This window comes from Coregonus clupeaformis, chromosome 29, assembly GCF_020615455.1.
Source record: "Coregonus clupeaformis isolate EN_2021a chromosome 29, ASM2061545v1, whole genome shotgun sequence".
Taxonomy (NCBI): domain Eukaryota; kingdom Metazoa; phylum Chordata; class Actinopteri; order Salmoniformes; family Salmonidae; genus Coregonus; species Coregonus clupeaformis.
Genome location: NC_059220.1, coordinates 56,310,171 through 56,331,298, shown reverse-complemented (window position 1 = coordinate 56,331,298; position 21,128 = coordinate 56,310,171). Strand labels below are relative to the sequence as shown.

General features: G+C 46.4%; 1 protein-coding gene across 1 annotated transcript in view; it reads right to left on the bottom strand.

The window, feature by feature from the left end:
* The window catches only part of LOC121576676 (cadherin-13-like), a 670,880-nt gene that overhangs the window by 435,089 nt on the left and 214,663 nt on the right, over positions 1 to 21,128 (bottom strand). The window contains exon 3 of the mRNA XM_041890029.2: positions 14,719 to 14,930. Coding sequence (XP_041745963.1) covers positions 14,719 to 14,930 — 212 coding nt within the window. The remainder of the gene's footprint in view (positions 1 to 14,718; positions 14,931 to 21,128) is intronic.

The window sequence follows — 21,128 nt, the reverse complement described above, 5'->3', positions numbered from 1 at the left end:
GAGCGCTCTGGAGCAGCTATTCAGGGCATACATGGACACCATGCCCGTAATGGGTTAATGAACAGTGTATGACAAAGAGGAATGAGAGAAGTTGTTGATGGTGGTGGCTCCTGATTGACCTAGATCATATAGGCATTGCGACAGACAGAGCCTTTGTCACTCACTGACTGAGAACAGAGTTATTGCGGCAACAATGTCATGTCCTTGTCCATTCTGCCATTCTTCCCCTGAATACTATATAGAGAAGTGTCATTAGTCATTCCTGAATGTCTGTTGGAGAGGTGGTGCTCACACATGGACACAGTAACATAACACAAGCTAGTCTCCAGACGCAACATGCCAGTGCTAGTCTCCAGACACAACAAACAACAACAATCCTGGTTGTTATTACATACATGAAAGTGATCACCACCACCACCTATGAACTGTGGAGGTCAATATCAGGTCAACTAAGCACTTTGGAAGATTGCTAAATAACTATTTATTGACAGACATTGCTGAGGTTAATGTAAGGACTAGCAGGACAGACTGTGCCATCCTAACACAGTGACCCAGGCCTAGACATGACTCTGCATTAATAGAAAACTCAGAGTTACCCCAAGTATATGACAGAGGGTCCATGCCCACAACCTTGTAGTGATGTGGAAAACCAGGAGAACAACAAAGAGGCTGAGTAGAGCAGAGAAAACTGAGTGGTCATGTGTACTGCACTGCTGACAGAGATACAGCACAGCACAGTACTTTAACAGAAAGAGCAAGTGAGAGTGCATGCTTTACACTGCAGTAAGAGCAGGTATAGTATGTACTGTCAACTGCTAAGTTGTGGCAGCATTATCACATTTTTAATGTTATCCATTAAAGGCTAATGGACAATGTTTTCTTTTTGTTGTTTTCTCTGGATGCAATATAAAATTTAATTCAGAGTGAAATGGCATGGAATAAAAACAACTAAGCCAACTAAATAAGCTTTTTTAATTATTTGTTCTATTTTGCGCTTATCAATTGTTACATTTGAAAAGTGCTATTTATTTCCCAGAGGGAAACATAACAGAAAGAAAACAACAGAACAAGAAACCAAATTCCATATCTTATTGAAATGCATTATTCCATTAATTCCCATATTGATCCCCAGCAAAAGAGAATAAATTATTCTCTGAATTCAGAGTTTCCTCGTAACAGCATTCATTTATCAGCAGCCTCCCTCCCACTGTAGCCCACATTAATGTCTGGTCCCCCCACTGAAGAATTAAAAACATATTCTTCACTCAGACAGCACTTATCAATTATCAAATGCCAATAAATCTGAAACTATACCATTGATATATCAATATACACACCCAGGGACATTTCCACAGGGCATTAGTGGAGAATTTGAGGGGTTGGAGTAATGAAAGCTTGGCAACAGCGACATGGGAACAGTGTTTTAAGGGAAAATAACAGTTTTGTACTGTTATTTGCTGTGGTTGAGATTGATTGTGTTTAGAAGATGGCACATTAAAATGTTGAACCCAACTCTATTTTTCAATTTCATTCTGTTTCCTCTCATTCTAAAATAGCTATGTTCCTAATAGCAAAGCAATTGCTGTGATGTTGGCCTGGTCCGATTGGTGTAGTGGCGTTGGTTCGCCCAACATAAACTCCAAACACAACCACTACTAAACTACTTTCCAGACTTTGGGGCTTTTGGCGGGGACAGCCAGCCCTGTTTGGTGGATCTATTGGGGAATAATAATGATTGAATCTTGAAGTCTACATCATAGAGAAATGCAATGTATGATGGGGGGGTGATGGTTCTGTTACTTTGTTCTGTGGATATCTGCTCCTCAAAGCAGAGAGCCCCTTGTCGATTAATTGATTGTGAAATAATGAGAGCTCTTAACCACATGGCATTAAAGGACACCCACCCAGCTAACAACAAATGTTCCCACAACTTTAGAGAACATTCTCTTAAGAGACTCATTAGGTCATTACCTAACATTTTCATAGGAATATTCCAGTGATGTTCAAGGACTGTTTCCAAGAGACCATTCCCTTAATGTCAAATAGAACTTACCCAGAATACAGTGGGGGAAAAAAGTATTTAGTCAGCCACCAATTGTGCAAGTTCTCCCACTTAAAAAGATGAGAGAGGCCTGTAATTTTCATCATAGGTACACGTCAACTATGACAGACAAAATGAGAAAAAAAAATCCAGAAAATCACATTGTAGGATTTTTAATGAATTTATTTGCAAATGATGGTGGAAAATAAGTATTTGGTCAATAACAAAAGTTTCTCAATACTTTGTTATATACACTTTGTTGGCAATGACACAGGTCAAACGTTTTCTGTAAGTCTTCACAAGGTTTTCACACACTGTTGCTGGTATTTTGGCCCATTCCTCATGCAGATCTCCTCTAGAGCAGTGATGTTTTGGGGCTGTCGCTGGGCAACACGGACTTTCAACTCCCTCCAAAGATGTTCTATGGGGTTGAGATCTGGAGACTGGCTAGGCCACTCCAGGACCTTGAAATGCTTCTTACGAAGCCACTCCTTCGTTGCCCGGGCGGTGTGTTTGGGATCATTGTCATGCTGAAAGACCCAGCCACGTTTCATCTTCAATGCCCTTGCTGATGGAAGGAGGTTTTCACTCAAAATCTCACGATACATTGCCCCATTCATTCTTACTTTATACGGATCAGTCGTCCTGGTCCCTTTGCAGAAAAACAGCCCCAAAGCATGATGTTTCCACCCCCATGTTTCACAGTAGGTATGGTGTTCTTTGGATGCAACTCAGCATTCTTTGTCCTCCAAACACGACGAGTTGAGTTTTTACCAAAAAGTTCTATTTTGGTTTCATCTGACCATATGACATTCTCCCAATCCTCTTCTGGATCATCCAAATGCACTCTAGCAAACTTCAGACGGTCCTGGACATGTACTGGCTTAAGCAGGGGGACACGTCTTGCACTGCAGGATTTGAGTCCCTGGCGGCGTAGTGTGTTACTGATGGTAAGCTTTGTTACTTTGGTCCCAGCTCTCTGCAGGTTATTCACTAGGTCCCCCCGTGTGGTTCTGGGATTTTTGCTCACCGTTCTTGTGATCATTTTGACCCCACAGGGTGAGATCTTGCGTGGAGCCCCAGATCGAGGGAGATTATCAGTGGTCTTGTATGTCTTCCATTTCCTAATAATTGCTCCCACAGTTGATTTCTTCAAACCAAGCTGCTTACCTATTGCAGATTCAGTCTTCCCAGCCTGGTGCAGGTCTACAATTTTGTTTCTGGTGTCCTTTGACAGCTCTTTGGTCTTGGCCATAGTGGAGTTTGGAGTGTGACTGTTTGAGGTTGTGGACAGGTGTCTTTTATACTGATAACAAGTTCAAACAGGTGCCATTAATACAGGTAACGAGTGGAGGACAGAGGAGCCTCTTAAAGAAGAAGTTACAGGTCTGTGAGAGCCAGAAATCTTGCTTGTTTGTAGGTGACCAAATACTTATTTTCCACCATCATTTGCAAATAAATTCATAAAAAATCCTACAATGTGATTTTCTGGATTTCTTTTCTCATTTTGTCTGTCATAGTTGACGTGTACCTATGATGAAAATTGCAGGCCTCTCTCATCTTTTTAAGTGGGAGAACTTGCACAATTGGTGGCTGACTAAATACTTTTTTTTCCCCACTTTATGTGGTTACCATGTTCTCTGAATATTCCATCAACATCCCACCAAACATACATAGAACATGGTTTCCATGTTCTCAGTACATACTGTATGATATGAATGTTCTATACACGTCTCATGGGAACATTGCAAGAACATTCATGTGTATCAGTTGTCAGGACGTCGCCTGATGGTCAAGCCAATCAAGGCCCTGATTGGTGAACTACTGATCCATTCACAGCACTTTCACTGTTGGCAAGGTTAAGGACACACACACAGCAACAATTTTCTGTGTATGTTTGGTGGGACATTGATTGAATATTCTCCTAACCCTCAGAAAACTAGACACATGAATGTTCTTGCAACATCCCATGAAACATGTATAGAACATTAATATTGAATATTCTGAGAACATGTTAACCACGTTCTGGGTAAATTCTGTTTGTATTGTAGGTAGTTATCGTGGGTTGTTGTATGTAATTATTGTAGGTTAGTATTGTATTCGGCTGAGCCCGGTGAAGCACGAAGCTAGCTAGCTAACCCACTACCTGGACTAGCTGGCGGGTAGCTACTGGCAACTATTAGCAACGGTATAGTTGTTTCACACCTGAGAGTGCCTGAAATTACGCCAGCTGGCTGCCTACAATAATTACATACAATAATGCCTACCATTCAGCTGTTTTCTAACCTCATTGTCTGAACCGTTAACGTTAGGTAGTAAGTGGCTACTGTGCTTGAAATTTAGCTAGCGTGTTGCTACCTGGATAGCTACTAGTACAAAATAGCTGGAACGACCTAGCGAACAGACGGAAACTGGCTGAGTCAATTCAGTGGCTAGCTTTGCACTTGGCTAGCTAACAGTAGCTGCTAGCGGTAAGTCATAACCTACATTTGTGTTTTGTTTTTACATATTGGTAGCCAGAGTCGTTAGCCAGAGTCGTTCAAGGAATTCGGGACATGGGTGACTAGTTAACGTTAGCTTGGCTCTCTCTGTCACGGTTCCCTCAGACAGAACCCAGAAGCAGACCAGGACAAGGAGAGTTGAACGAAGGTGAGGGTTTATTACAGATTCAAAAAAGGTGCAGGATAATCCAGGGAACAGAGCGGGCGGCGTGGATGAGTTGTTGAGGGTGCAGTTGTTGGTCCAATGATGGCTCGGCAGCCGCCGACCATCAGGCAGAGGTAGGGTGAGGGTTCCGGACGAGTGACTGGAGATGGAACAAAAACGGAGGTAAGTCAACAATAAACCAACAAGGTACAAAACAACAAAACTAACGCTAGAAGCTCTAGGACTGATACTCAGATAAACCTACTGTTCATGGCTAACGATCCGGCAGGAACTGGATGTTTGGCCAGAGCCTAAGAAGGGTGATAATCAGGACCAGGTGTGCAGATTGCTGATGGGATGCAGGTGCGGAAAACAAGAGAGCTCCCCGGAGCGTTCCCGAACCCTCGGGAAACTGGAGATCACGAACAGGAAAAACTAGTCACCAGCCAGGACCCGACTCAGACTGCCGGGATCGTTACAGTACCCCCCCTCCGACGAACGCCACCGGGCGGACCTCCCGGAGCGCCAGGATGGAGGCGGTAGAAATCACTGATGAGGTCAGCATCTAGGACCTGTCGCCGCGGAATCCAACTCCTCTCTTCAGGACCATACCCCTCCCAGTCCACGAGATACTGGAAACCCCGGCCCCGCCGTCTGGAATCCATGATGCGACGCACCGTGTAGGCAGGACCACCTCCGATCATCCGAGGAGGAGGAGGAGGAGGCGGAGGAGGCAACAGAGGACTGAGGAAGACAGGCTTGAGGCAGGAGACATGAAAGGTGGGATGGACTCTGAGCGTCCTCGGTAGTTTGAGTCGAACTGCCACTGGATTGATCACCTTCTCCACCACAAACGGACCAATGAACTTCGGTAACAACTTCCTAGACTCAGTCCGTAAAGGAAGATCCCGTGTAGCCAACCAGACCCTATCTCCGATGGTGTAGGTGGGAGCGGGGATCCGGCGACGATTCGCCTGGAGCTGATACCGGTCCGAAACTCTAAGGAGTGCCTTTCTGGCCCGATGCCAGGTCCGGTGGCAACGACGAATATGGGCCTGAACAGAAGGCACTGAGAGCTCCTTCTCCTGAGAAGGGAACAAGGGAGGTTGGTAGCCATACAGGCACTGGAAGGGAGACATCCCAGTGGCAGATGTAGGGAGAGTATTGTGGGCATACTCAACCCAAGGCAACTGAGAGACCCAGGAGGTGGGGTTGGAAGAGACCAGACAGCGTAGCGTGGATTTCATCTTCTGGTTGGCTCTCTCCGCCTGACCATTGGATTGGGGGTGAAAACCAGATGTGAGACTGACTGTAGCTCCAATGGCCAAACAGAAGGACTTCCAGACAGCAGAGGTAAACTGAGGGCCACGGTCGGAAACGATATCACTGGGCAAACCGTGGACCCTGAAAACCTCCTAACCAGGATCTCGGACGTCTCCGAGGCAGAGGGAAGCTTGGCAATTGGCACAAAGTGGGCGAACTTGCTGAATCTGTCCACGATAGTCAGAACGACCGTGTTCCCCTCAGAAGCGGGCAACCCAGTGACGAAGTCCAGGGCCAGATGCGACCATGGTCGCCGGGGAATAGGAAGGGGGTGAAGTAGTCCAGAGCTGGGCCGATTGGTACTCTTATTCTGCGCACACACTGGACAGGCAGCAACAAAACCCCGAGTATCCTCGGCCATGGCAGGCCACCAAAAAGCGTCTGCGAAGAAACGCCATTGTCCGAGCCACGCCAGGGTGACAAGCCATCTTACTGGCGTGGGACCATTTGAGGACAGCAGGACGAACCCGACTCAGGCACAAACAACCGACCGGGTGGACCGTTACCGGGACCGGGCTGAGTCCGAAGGGCCGCCAGCACCTCCTCCTCAATCTTCCACATAACTGCTCCCACGACGCAGTTCCGGGGGAGGATTGTCTCGGTCTTGGACCCACTCTCCTCCGTCTTGGAGAACATCCGGGACAAGGCGTCCGCCTTGCCGTTCTTAGATCCAGGTCGGAACGTCAGGGCAAACTTGAATCGTCCGAAAAACAACGCCCACCTGGCCTGACGGGAGTTGAGACGTTTAGCCGATTGCACGTAAGCAAGATTCTTGTGGTCAGTCCAGACAATAAACGGTTGCTCCGCCCCCTCCAACCAGTGGCGCCACTCCTCCAAGGCAAGTTTCACCGCGAGAAGCTCCCGGTTACCCACATCGTAATTCCTCTCCGCAGGCGAAAGGCGACGAGAGTAGTAGGCGCAGGGATGGAGTTTACTGTCCGTGGAGCATCGCTGCGACAGGATGGCGCCAACTCCCACATCAGACGCGTCCACTTCAACGACGAACTGACGGGCCGTGTCCGGTTGAGAGAGAATCGGTGCGTTGGTGAATCGCCTCTTCAAATCCAGAAACGCTCGATCCGCCTCCGGATTCCACTTGAAGGTCCTGATACTGGAAGTCAAGGCAGTTAATGGAGCGGCCACACGGCTGTAATCCCGGATGAATCTGCGGTAGAAATTCGCAAACCCCAAAAATCTCTGGAGCTGCAATCTCGTACCGGGCTGGGCCCATTCCAGAACCGCTCTAACCTTCTCCTGGTCCATCCTAATCTCTCCCCTGGAGATGATGTACCCGAGAAAGGATGTCGTGTGGGCGTGAAACTCGCACTTCTCGGCCTTCACGAACAGGCGATTCTCCAACAATCGCTGCAGAACCTGCCGGACATGCTGGACGTGGTCGGAAGGTTCCTTCGAGAAGATCAGAATGTCATCCAGGTAAACAAACACAAAGAGACCGATCATATCTCTCAGGGACGTCGTTCACCATACTCTGGAATACCGCTGGAGCATTGGTCAGTCCAAACGGCATCACCTGATACTCGAAGTGACCCATCGGTGTATTGAAACCCGTCAACCACTCGTCCCCCTCTCTGATCCGGACCAGGTGATACGCATTGCGTAGGTCTAGCTTGGTGAACACCGTAGCACCCTGTAAGAGTCGAAGGCAGAACTCATCAAGGGCAGGGGATACTTGTTCTTGACCGTGATGTCATTCAACCCCCGATAATCAATACACGGTCGAAGAGAGCCATCCTTCTTACCCACAAAGAAGAATCCTGCCCCCAGGGGTGATGACGAGGGACGAACGAGACCAGCAGCTAGGGACTCCTTGATGTAGGTCTCCAACGCCTCACGTTCAGGTCGGGAGATACTGTATAACCTTCCCTTTGGGGTAGACAGCTCCAGGAACCAGGTTGATGGCACAATCATATGGTCGGTGGGGAGGGAGTGACAGAGCCTTCTGCTTACTGAAAACTTTCCCCAAATCGTGATATGTCTCGGGAACCAGGGACAAATCTGGGGGTTTAGCCTCAATCACCTGACTGGGAACCGAATGGGGGCAGGCAGTCCTGAGACAGTTAGCATGACAATCAAGGCTCCAACTCGTTACCTTGCCCGTCACCCAATCGAACGTGGGATTGTGTTCCTTCAGCCAGGGGTATCCAAGGACCAGAGGAACATGGGAAGACGGCAGAATGAAGAATGAAATCATCTCAGAATGATTCCCCGACAACCGCATCTTAACCGGTTCAGTCCTCATCGTGATACGTGCCAGACTACTGCCGTTCAGAGTGGTCGCTTCAATGGCTTCCGGCAATTGCTCCTTGGAAAGCCCCAGCTGTTCCACCAACTCGGCATCAAGAAAGCTTCCATCGGCACCTGAATCGATAAAAGCGTTAAGCGCTAAGCTCTGATTCCTGTTCACAAGGGTAGCCGGGAAACGGGGTCTGACAGAGGTACTGAGAGGTTGAAACTGGCTCGCTAAAAGTCCTCCCAACTTTAGCGAGCCGGGCAGTTTGACGACCGCCGGGAACAAGTGGAGATGTAATGTCCCGAGCTACCACAGTAGAGGCAGCAGTTGGTCTTACGTCTATGTTGACGCTCCTCCTTGGTTAACCCGTGCCGCCCCACTTGCATGGGTTCAGAATCGGGAGAGAGGACCTCTCCACTAATCCATTGTGGTGGAGAATGATCGACGTGTTCTGGTCCACCACCCGACCCGACTGGGAACTGAGAAGCTGATCGATTGGACGGACCCCATTGCTTCTCCCTCCTTCGCTCTCGGACTCGATTATCCACCCGAATAGACAAGGCTACCAAGCTGTCCAGGTCACTAGGCTCCGGATAGGAGATCAACTCATCCTTGAGCTGCTCCGACAGACCCTGGTAAAAGGCCGCTTGCAGAGACTCCTCGTTCCACCCACTCTCCACCGCCAACGTCTTGAACTCGATCACGAAGTCGGCCACGCTGCGAGTTCCTTGGTGAAGCGAAAACAGGCGCCTAGCTGCGTCCCTCCCTCGGACGGAATGGTCGAAGAGCTTCCTCATCTCGGCCGTGAACCCCTGGTATGAATCCATGCAGGGGTCTTGTCGTTCCCAAACGGCTGAAGCCCACTCCAGCGCTCGACCACGCAGCAACGCAATCACAAAGGCTATCCTAGCCTTGTCTGTGGCATAAGAGTAGGGCTGTAGATCGAACACTAATCCACACTGCATAAGGAAGGAACGGCATCTTCCCAGCTCCCCCTCATATCTATCCGGCGTCGGAACCTCGGGCTCACGGAAGGACACAGCTCCAGAAGCGGCAGGCGAGATGGGTGAAACCGGTAGTGGATCCTCCACCGGAAACTTGCGTTGGTTCTGGACCTCCGTCAGACCGGTAGAAAGGTTCCGAACTGACAACGCGATCTCCTGTAGTACCGTGCTATGATGGCCCAACATCTTCTCCTGATGGGTAATGGCATGGCGAACAGAGTCCAGGTCCGCTGGGTTCATTACTGGCCGGATCGTTCTGTCACGGTTCCCTCAGACAGAACCCAGAAGCAGACCAGGACAAGGAGAGTTGAACGAAGGTGAGGGTTTATTACAGATTCAAAAAAGGTGCAGGATAATCCAGGGAACAGAGCGGGCGGCGTGGATGAGTTGTTGAGGGTGCAGTTGTTGGTCCAATGATGGCTCGGCAGCCGCCGACCATCAGGCAGAGGTAGGGTGAGGGTTCCGGACGAGTGACTGGAGATGGAACAAAAACGGAGGTAAGTCAACAATAAACCAACAAGGTACAAAACAACAAAACTAACGCTAGAAGCTCTAGGACTGATACTCAGATAAACCTACTGTTCATGGCTAACGATCCGGCAGGAACTGGATGTTTGGCCAGAGCCTAAGAAGGGTGATAATCAGGACCAGGTGTGCAGATTGCTGATGGGATGCAGGTGCGGAAAACAAGAGAGCTCCCCGGAGCGTTCCCGAACCCTCGGGAAACTGGAGATCACGAACAGGAAAAACTAGTCACCAGCCAGGACCCGACTCAGACTGCCGGGATCGTTACACTCTCTGTGTGTTCGTGCCGTGAAAGGAGGGGTTTCTTCTTTGTCTGAAAGCAATGGCTAGCTAGTATGCTAACTATTCTAGCTAACTAACGGGCTGAATAAATTGACGACGGACTCGCTCAAGCTGTCGGGACTAACCCACAATGTTAGACACGGACACGAATGATCTGCTTGGCGTGTTGACACACTGGTGGTTTGTTGTGGCCGAGTATTGGTGCTAAACCGTGTTGTTGGAGTCCGGCATGCTAGCTGGCTGTTGCGTCTTATGACTATGTGCCCTGGACGATTTTCACGGAAGAATACTGTACCAAGTTAGCTAGCTAAATAAACTAAGTTAGTCTATTCCTAGAAAACATTGAACCGCTGTAGTTTACAACAATTATAGTTTCTGAGGTGGAAGTTGGGAGAGTTATATTTGGGTGTTGTGGTGAGGGAGGCCCCGCTCTCTCCTTTCCCAGATGTTTAGTTCATTTCATTCCGATCTCCTTTGCATTATTGTAGCCATTCTCTGCAGCCTGTCAACTATGCCTCTGTCTATCCCTGTTCTCTCCTCTCCGCACAGGCTATACAAATGCCTCACACCGCGTGGCTGCTGCCTCTCTAACCTGGTGGTCCCTGCATGCACCACCCACGTGGAGTTCCAGGTCTCAGGCAGCCTCTGGAACTGCCGTTCTGCTGCCAACAAGGCAGAGTTCATCTCAGCCTATGCTACCCTCCAATCCCTCGACTTCTTGGCGCTGACGGAAACATGGATTACCACTGAAAACACTGCTACCCCTACTGCTCTCTCCTCATCTGACCATGTGTTCTCGCATACACACCCCTCACAGTTCTGGGGGACTTCAACCTCCCTACGTCTACCTTTGACTCATTTCTCTCTGCCTCCTTCTTTCCACTCCTCTCCTCTTTTGACCTCACCCTCTCACCGTCCCCCCCCTACTCACAAGGCAGGCAATACGCTTGACCTCATCTTTACTAGATGCTGTTCTTCTACTAATCTCACTGCAACTCCCCTCCATGTCTCCGACCACTACTTTGTATCCTTTTCTCTCTCGCTCTCCTCCAACACTACTCACTCTGCCCCTACTCAGATGGTAATGCGCCGTCGCAACCTTCGCTCTCTCTCTCCCGCTACTCTCTCCTTTTCCATCCTATCATCTCTTCCCTCTGCTCAATCCTTCTCCCTCCAATCTCCTGATTCTGCCTCCTCAACCCTCCTCTCCTCCCTTTCTGCATCCTTTGACTCTCTATGTCCCCTATCCTCCCGGCCGGCTCGGTCCTCCCCTCCAGCTCCGTAGCTTGATGACTCATTGCGAGCTCACAGAACAGGGCTCCGGGCAGCCAAGCGGAAATGGAGGAAAACTAGACTCCCTGCGGACCTGGCATCTTTTCACTCCCTCCTCTCTACATTTTCTTCATCTGTTTCTGCTGCTATGGCCACTTTCTACCACTCTAAATTCCAAGCATCTGCCTCTAACCCTAGGAAGCTCTTTGCCACCTTCTCCTCCCTGCTGAATCCTCCTCTGCTGGCTATGTCCCTTCCGTCTTCAAGAGAGTGAGAGTTGCACCCCTTCTCAAAAAACCAACACTCGATCCCTCTGATGTCAACAACTACAGACCAGTATCCCTTCTTTCTTTTCTCTCCAAAACTATTGAGCGTGCCGTCTTTAGCCAACTCTCTTGCTATCTCTCTCAGAATGACCTTCTTGATCCAAACCAGTCAGGTTTCAAGACTGGTCATTCAACTGAGACTGCTCTTCTCTGTGTCACGGAGGCTCTCCGCACTGCTAAAGCTAACTCTCTCTCCTCTGCTCTTGTCCTTCTAGACCTGTCTGCTGCCTTTGATACTGTGAACCATCAGATCTTCCTCTCCACCCTCTCCGAGCTGGGCATCTCCGGCGCGGCTCACTCTTGGATTGCGTCCTACCTGACCGGTCGCTCCTACCAAGTGGCGTGGCGAGAAGCTGTCTCCACACCACGTGCTCTCACCACTGGTGTCCCCCAGGGCTCAGTTCTAGGCCCTCTCCTATTCTCGCTATACACCAAGTCACTTGGCTCTGTCATATCCTCACATGGCCTCTCCTATCATTGATACGCAGACAACACACAACTAATCTTCTCCTTTCCCCCTTCTGATAACCAGGTGGTGAATCGCATCTCTGCATGTCTGGCAGACATATCAGTATGGATGACGGATCACCACCTCAAGCTGAACCCTGGCAAGACGGAGCTGCTCTTCCTCCCGGGGAAGGACTGCCCGTTCCATGATCTCGCCATCACGGTTGACAACTCCGTTGTGTCCTCCTCCCAGAGTGCGAAGAGCCTTGGCGTGACCCTGGACAACACCCTGTCGTTCTCCGCTAACATCAAGACGGTGACCCGATCCTGTAGGTTCATGCTCTACAACATTCGGAGAGTACGACCCTGCCTTACACAGGAAGCGGCACAGATCATAATCCAGGCACTTGTCATCTCCCGTCTGGATTACTGCAACTCGCTGTTGGCTGGGCTCCCTGCCTGTGCCATTAAACCCCTACAACTCATCCAGAATGCCGCAGCCCGTCTGGTGTTCAACCTTCCCAAGTTCTCTCACGTCCCCCCGCTCGTCCGCACACTCCACTGGCTTCCAGTTGAAGCTCGCATCTGCTACAAGACCATGGTGCTTGCCTACGGAGCTGTGAGGGGAACGGCACCTCCGTACCTTCAGGCTCTGATCAGTCCCTACACCCAAACGAGGGCATTGCGTTCATCCACCTCTGGCCTGCTGGCTCCCCTACCTCTGCGGAAGCACAGTTCCCGCTCAGCCCAGTCAAAACTGTTCGCTGCTCTGGCACCCCAATGGTGGAACAAGCTCCCTCACAACGTCAGGACAGTGGAGTCACTCACCACCTTCCGGAGACATTTGAAACCCCACCTCTTTAAGGAATACCTGGGATAGGATAAAGTAATCCTTCTACCCCCCCAAAAAAAACAAAAAAAACATTGTAAAGTGGTTATCCCACTGGCTATAAGGTGAATGCACCAATTTGTAAGTCGCTCTGGATAAGAGCGTCTGCTAAATGACGTAAATGTAAAAATGTAAATGAAATGAAGGGAATGTTCTCCTAACTCTAATGTCAAAACATGCTAAATAGGTTCTCAGGAGGTTTTTGTTAACATTCATAGAATATTCCCCCAAGAAACGGAAAACTGGACACTAAAACATCAAGGGAACATTACATGTAACATTACAAAAATGTTCTCTCTCCCTAGAATTGTCTCATCTGCCTGTTTTTCCCCCTTTTCTCCGCCTGTCTTTCTGCCCCTTTTGTGTTCAAGCCTTTTCTCTTTCTCTTCCTCTTCCTCAACCATAACCCTATTATGTCCAATATTCCCCTCTGTCTCTCTATTCTTACTTTCCCTCTTTGCCTAAGTCATGAGGTTCATGTGTTCTATGCAATTAAGACTAATATCACCCACTGGGTAGAGTAGCAGAAAGATATAAAAGAGCCAGAACAAAGGGAGGGGACAATGGATGATCTGGGATGGGAGCTGGTCTGACACTGTTGCAAGTCATCTCCTACAGAATTAATTCTGAAGAAAAGTTCAAAAGACAAAAGATAAAATTGGGCCATTGCCACCGAACAAAAAAATAAATAATGTTTGTTTCATTATATTGCACTTATTCTTGTCAATATGCATAATGTCTCGTTATCCTATGCCAAGGAAATGAGGACTAAAATATTTTATTTAGCGGAACTTCTTATAACTTGCATCGGTAGACTAAAAACAATTTAGAAAACAGAGCACCTTCACATTCGCCCACAAGGACAATATGGTGGCATTACTCATGAGGAAACCTCTACCCACTCACACACAGAATGGAGATTACTAATTCACTTTTGTCCTCCCAGGCCTGCCAAATATATACCCGTGGACTGGCTAACTAAATAAATGATGGGAGAAGCATAAACAAAGAGACGCACAGAGACGGAGAGAGAAAGCTGCTCATTAGGTGACGAGCCGGAGGAACGACACCAGCGGGACACTTGGGCAGGGAGCAGGAAAGAACAATGATTGGAGGGGAGGTAACAGAATATCTAAGATGGCCCTGGAAAATGGTTTAATCAAGTTGGCAGCACTAGTGTGGCATGGAGGGGTGGGGACTGGAACTGGTTATAAGGTAAGAGGAGGGGGTAATGAATGGAGTGGGCCTATATGAATACTGTGAAGTTGATTCATTTGGTTTTGTAGATTATTGGACAAATATCAAGTACCTGTATTTGTTATTTTGAACAAAGACACCATAAAGAGGAGGAACAAAGATGTAAAATATGTAATAAGCAATAGGCACAGTGGGCCTTTCTATAAACAGTACTTGCATGGCAAAAGTAAGATGCAAGTAAATTCACAGTCATTTTCATCAACCATTGGCTTTCCAAACCCAAATTAAGTCTACTCATCCCAGTGGGAGGAAGTCACTCTAAATAAGTGCATATTGTAGATGAATACAATGAAAAGACATAAGGGTGTCATTAAAAAAATGTGCTGTGCAGTCTCCTAGATGTCCACACTGACCCTCAACAACATGTTGTTGGTACCAAATGCTGAACAGTGACAACTAGCAGCATCCATTATCTCTCATGGTAAGAGATATCCATTTGACAGCTAGTGACTCACCCTGAGTGTTTGGGGAGACCGGGGTGGAGCTCCTACTATGTCCACCTGTGCCATGTCCTCAGCATGCTCGTTGACACCATGGATGAACATGACGGTGCCGCTGTCCATCACGTCCCGTCTGGCCACCAGGTTCATCTCCTCATCAACCTGGAAGTCTGGGTGGGACACCTCAAACGCCACGCCCTCGTTCCCTGCACAGTCATCAAAGAACACTGGGGGGGAGAGAGAGAGAGAGAAAGGGGAATAAAAGACCACTGCTGTTACTAACACTGTTTAGACAGCTTTACTAGATGGTTGTCCCTTCACATATATTTATTGAGTTCCTGTGCATCACAGGGACTCTCTCCAATCTACATGTGCTGTCTCTGATCAGCAGTAGTCTCTTCCAGGGTTCAGTGATCCCTATGCGTGAATAACGTCACAGGAATGACTCACCTGCCATGGTAGCAATTCAAATTATCTAACCTTAGGCTCCCTCTCTGTCAATTACAAATACACACATGAACAGATACATATGCACACATACACACCTGCTAATGTTGTACCTACTGTTCCTTATACATACAGTGGGGAAAAAATATATTTAGTCAGCCACCAATTGTGCAAGTTCTCCCACTTAAAAAGAGGAGAGAGGCCTGTAATTTTCATCATAGGTACACGTCAACTATGACAGACAAAATGAGGAAAAAATATCCAGAAAATCACATTGTAGGATTTTTAATGAATTTATTTGCAAATGATGGTGGAAAATAAGTATTTGGTCAATAACAAAAGTTTCTCAATCCTTTGTTATATACCCTTTGTTGGCAATGACACAGGTCAAACGTTTTCTGTAAGTCTTCACAAGGTTTTCACACACTGTTGCTGGTATTTTGGCCCATTCCTCCATGCAGATCTCCTCTAGAGCAGTGATGTTTTGGGGCTGTCGCTGGGCAACACAGACTTTAAACTCCCTCCAAAGATTTTCTATGGGGTTGAGATCTGGAGACTGGTGAGGCCACTCCAGGACCTTGAAATGCTTCTTACGAAGCCACTCCTTCTTTGCCCGGGCGGTGTGTTTGGGATCATTGTCATGCTGAAAGACCCAGCCACGTTTCATCTTCAATGCCCTTGCTGATGGAAGGAGGTTTTCACTCAAAATCTCAGGATACATGGCCCCATTCATTATTTCCTTTACACGGATCAGTCGTCCTGGTCCCTTTGCAGAAAAACAGCCCAAAGCATGATGTTTCCACCCCCATGCTTCACAGTAGGTATGGTGTTCTTTGGATGCAACTCAGCATTCTTTGTCCTCCAAACACGACGAGTTGAGTTTTTACCAAAAATTCTATTTTGGTTTCATCTGACCATGTGACATTCTCCCAATCCTCTTCTGGATCATCCAAATGCACTCTAGCAAACTTCAGACGGGCCTGGACATGTACTGGCTTAAGCAGGGGGACACGTCTGGCACTGCAGGATTTGAGTCCCTGGCGGCGTAGTGTGTTACTGATGGTAGGCTTTGTTACTTTGGTCCCAGCTCTCTGCAGGTCATTCACTAGGTCCCCCCGTGTGGTTCTGGGATTTTTGCTCACCGTTCTTGTGATCATTTTGACCCCACGGGGTGAGATCTTGCGTGGAGCCCCAGATCGAGGGAGATTATCAGTGGTCTTGTATGTCTTCCATTTCCTAATAATTGCTCCCACAGTTGATTTCTTCAAACCAAGCTGCTTACCTATTGCAGATTCAGTCTTCCCAGCCTGGTGCAGGTCTACAATTTTGTTTCTGGTGTCCTTTGGCAGCTCTTTGGTCTTGGCCATAGTGGAGTTTGGAGTGTGACTGTTTGAGGTTGTGGACAGGTGTCTTTTATACTGATAACAAGTTCAAACAGGTGCCATTAATACAGGTAACGAGTGGAGGACAGAGGAGCCTCTTAAAGAAGAAGTTACAGGTCTGTGAGAGCCAGAAATCTTGCTTGTTTGTAGGTGACCAAATACTTATTTTCCACCATAATTTGCAAATAAATTCATAAAAAATCCTACAATGTGATTTTCTGGATTTTTTTTTCTCAATTTGTCTGTCATAGTTGACGTGTACCTATGATGAAAATTACAGGCCTCTCTCATCTTTTTAAGTGGGAGAACTTGCACAATTGGTGGCTGACTAAATACTTTTTTCCACCACTGTAGGTATGTGATACTGTAATGAGTGTGAATGTCTGCTTTCATTTACAGTTTTATTTTTTATTGCTTTGGTGCAATTTTCATAAATATGTGGTACATTTTCACAACGCTTAGTACAAAACTTAAAACAGATCATCAAAAAGGAAGCTGTTACAAAACTCTAAACACATTTTCTATTGACGAAGTAAAACACACAAAATCATACAGTCATCATTCAGTCTTTCATTCAGTCTTTCATCTAGAAATACATGTTTCACATTGCAATAAAGTAAATGCTTGTCACAATGTAATGCTCACATTACTTTTGATATGATTGTGTTCTCACTTGTTAAAGGCCCAGCGCAGTCAAAAACATGATTTCCCTGTGTTTTATATACAGTACCAGTACCAGTCACTACATTGTAGAATAATAGTGAAGACATCAAAACTATGAAATAACACATATGGAATCATGTAGTAACCAAAAAAGTGTTAAACAAATCAAAATATATTTTATATGTGAGTTTCTTCAAATAGCCACCCTTTGCCTTGATGACCGCTTTGCACACACTTGCCATTCTCTCAACCAGTTTCATGAGGTAGTCACCTGGAATGCATTTGAATGAACAGGTGTGCCTTGTTAAAAGGTAACTTGTGGAATTTCTTTCCTTCTTGATGCATTTGAGCCAATCAGTTGTGTTATGACAAGGTAGGGGTGGTATACAGAAGATAGCCCTATTTGGTAAAAGACCAAGTCCATAATATGGCAAGAACAGCTACAAAAAGCAAAGAGAAGCTACAGTCCATCATTACTTTATGACATGAAGGTCAGTCAATAAGGAACATTTCAAGACATTTTAAAGTTTCTTCAAGTGCAGTCGCAAAAACCATCAAGCGCTATAATGAAACTGGCTCTCATGAGGACAGCCACAGGAAAGGAAGACCCAGAGTTACCTCTGCTGCAGAGGATAAGTTCATTAGAGTTACCAGCCTCAGAAATTGCAGCCCAAATAAATGCTTCACAGAGTTCAAGTAACAGACACATCTCAACATCAACTGCTCATAGGAGACTGCATGAATCAGGCCTTCATGTTCGAATTGCTGCAAAGAAACCACTACTAAAGGACACCAATAAGAAGAAGAGACTTGCTTGGGCCAAGAAACACAAGCAATGGACATTAGACCGGTGGAAATCTGTCCTTTGGTCTGATGAGTCCAAATTTTTGGTTCCAACTTCCGTGTCTTTGTGAGACGCAGAGTAGGTGAACGGATGATCTCTGCATATGTGGTTTCCACCGTGAAGCATAGAGGAGGAGGGGTGATGGTGTGGGGGTGCTTTGCTGGTGACACTGTCTGTGATTTATTTAGAATTCAAAGCACACTTAACCAGCATGGCTACCACAGCATTCTGCAGCAATACGCCATCCCATCTGGTTTGGGTTTAATGGGACTATAATTTGTTTTTCAACAGGACAATGACCCAACACACCTCCAGGCTGTGTAAGGTCTATTTGACCAAGAAGGAGAGTGATGGAGTGCTGCATCAGATGACCTGGCCTCCACAATCACCCAACCGCAACCCAATTGAGATGGTTTGGGATGAGTTGGACCGCAGAGTGAAGGAAAAGCTGCCAACAAGTGCTCAGCATGTGGGAACTCCTTCAAGACTGTTGGAAAAGCATTCCAGGTGAAGCTGGTTGAGAGAATGCCAAGAGTGTCATCAAAGCAAAGGGTGGCTACTTTGAAGAATCTCAAATATAAAATATATTTTGATTTGTTTAACACTTTTTTGGTTACTACAATATTACATATGTGTCATTTCATAGTTTTGATGTCTTCACTATTATTCTACAATGTAGAAAATAGTAAAAAATTAAGATAAACCCTTGAATGAGTAGGTGTGTCCAAACTTTTGACTTGTACTGTACAGACTATGAGGTTGGAATAATACTGTGAAATTGTGAAAATTATGATAATGCCTTTTTAGTATAAGATATGTTTGAAAAGACCACCTGAACATGTCTACCTGTTTTGGTGGGATGGAGTTTTGGCCAGCATGCTGACATCACCAGGCGGTAAATTAGTTAATAGACCAATAAGAAAGAGTGTTCAAAACCTCTCTGCCAATAACAGCTAGTTATCGGTTTTCCCCTCCCCACTCAGACCACTCCCAGACTGTCCTAGCAGAATTATTGCTTGAGAAATTGCTCTTTGCTAAGAAGTTATTTTTTTCTTTTTGACCATTTTAACTGAGTACAATCACAGTAAGGTACTTAACTGTTACCCAGAAATTATTTGATATTGTGATAAAAACGGCTGCATTTTACTATTACTTAATCTGACTGCTCTTACAGATTTTTTCAATGACTTGGCACATTTTTCAGATGTAAGTGGTATATTTTCAAAACTCTAAGTAAAAACTCTAAACTGATAACACTTGTAATGCCCTCTATCTTATGTTCAGAACATTTGATTGTGCATTCATTGTGGTTTCACACATCTTCCACCCCTGAGTCATTCATGCAAAATCTAAGTTTTTCCATGAAATACCATGATAACATGTATTTAATCACCAATACATCAGATAATGATAGGCTCACAATTTAGTCATTGTAACTACCATTTAATCCAGTAGCATAAAATACAAGATACACATTTCAAAACTGTTCTTTTTGAAGTGCTGGTTAGAAAGAATAGTAGCTGGTAAATATCATTTTCCATACAGTATTTGAATAAAACTTGACATGCACAATTTTGTATTATTATTTGTATCCAATGGCTGGTTGTGAGCATGTTGAGAAATATGTCAGTCTTACAGTTTCATTATCCTTATACAGTATATACAGTACATAGGACAAATAATCAGAAATAGGCTATTGTGAAGCAGTTGGCTACTGTAGAAACGTAGCACGGTGTTGTATGCCATTTCTGCTCCACGCAACATTGTACAAGATCACCTTTTCTACATTACTTGTCAACTGATACAGTATCGCCTGTCTCTTTGTTGGAAATTCATCAGCTTTTGTAATATACAAACCAGGTATTTCCGTAGTGCATTGTACCCTACACTATAATTCCAAATGGTAGCACAAACAGTGGGGAGAACAAGTATTTGATACACTGCCGATTTTGCAGGTTTTCCTACTTACAAAGCATGTAGAGGTCTGTAATTTTTATCATAGGTACACTTCAACTGTGAGAGACGGAATCCAGAAATCCAGAAAATCACATTGTATGATTTTTAAGTAATTAATTTGCATTTTATTGCATGACATAAGTATTTGATACATCATAAAAGCAGAACTTAATATTTGGTACAGAAACCTTTGTTTGCAATTACAGAGATCATACGTTTCCAGTAGGTCTTGACCAGGTTTGCACACACTGCAGCAGGGATTTTGGCCCACTCCTCCATACAGACCTTCTCCAGATGCTTCAGGTTTCGGGGCTGTCGCTGGGCAATATGGACTTTCAGCTCCCTCCAAAGATTTTCTATTGGGTTCAGGTCTGGAGACTGGCTAGGCCACTCCAGGACCTTGATATGCTTCTTACGGAGCCACTCCTTAGTTGCCCTGGCTGTGTGTTTCCGGTTGTTGTCATGCTTGAAGACCCAGCCACGACCCATCTTCAATGCTCTTACTGAGGGAAGGAGGTTGTTGGCCAAGATCTCGCGATACATGGCCCCATCCATCCTCCCCTCAATACGGTACAGTCGTCCTGTCCCCTTTGCAGAAAAGCATCCCCAAAGAATGATGTTTCCACCTCCATGCTTCACGGTTGGGATGGTGTTCTTGGGGTTGTACTCATCCTTCTTCTTCCCCCAAACACGGCGAGTGGAGTTTAGACCAAAAAGCTCTATTTTTGTCTCATCAGACCACATGACCTTCTCCCATTTCTCCGCTGGATCATCCAGATGGTCATTGGCAAACTTCAGATGGGCCTGGACATGCGCTGGCTTGAGCAGGGGGACCTTGCGTGCGCTGCAGGATTTTAATCCATGACGGAGTAGTGTGTTACTAATGGTTTTCTTTGAGACTGTGGTCCCAGCTCTCTTCAGGTCATTGACCAGGTCCTGCCGCGTAGTTCTGGGCTGATCCCTCACCTTCCTCATGATCATTGATGCCCCACGAGGTGAGATCTTGCATGGAGCCCCAGACCGAGGGTGATTGACCGTCATCTTGAACTTCTTCCATTTTCTAATTATTGTGCCAACAGTTGTTGCCTAATCCCCAAGCTGCTTGCCTATTGTCCTGTAGCCCATCCCAGCCT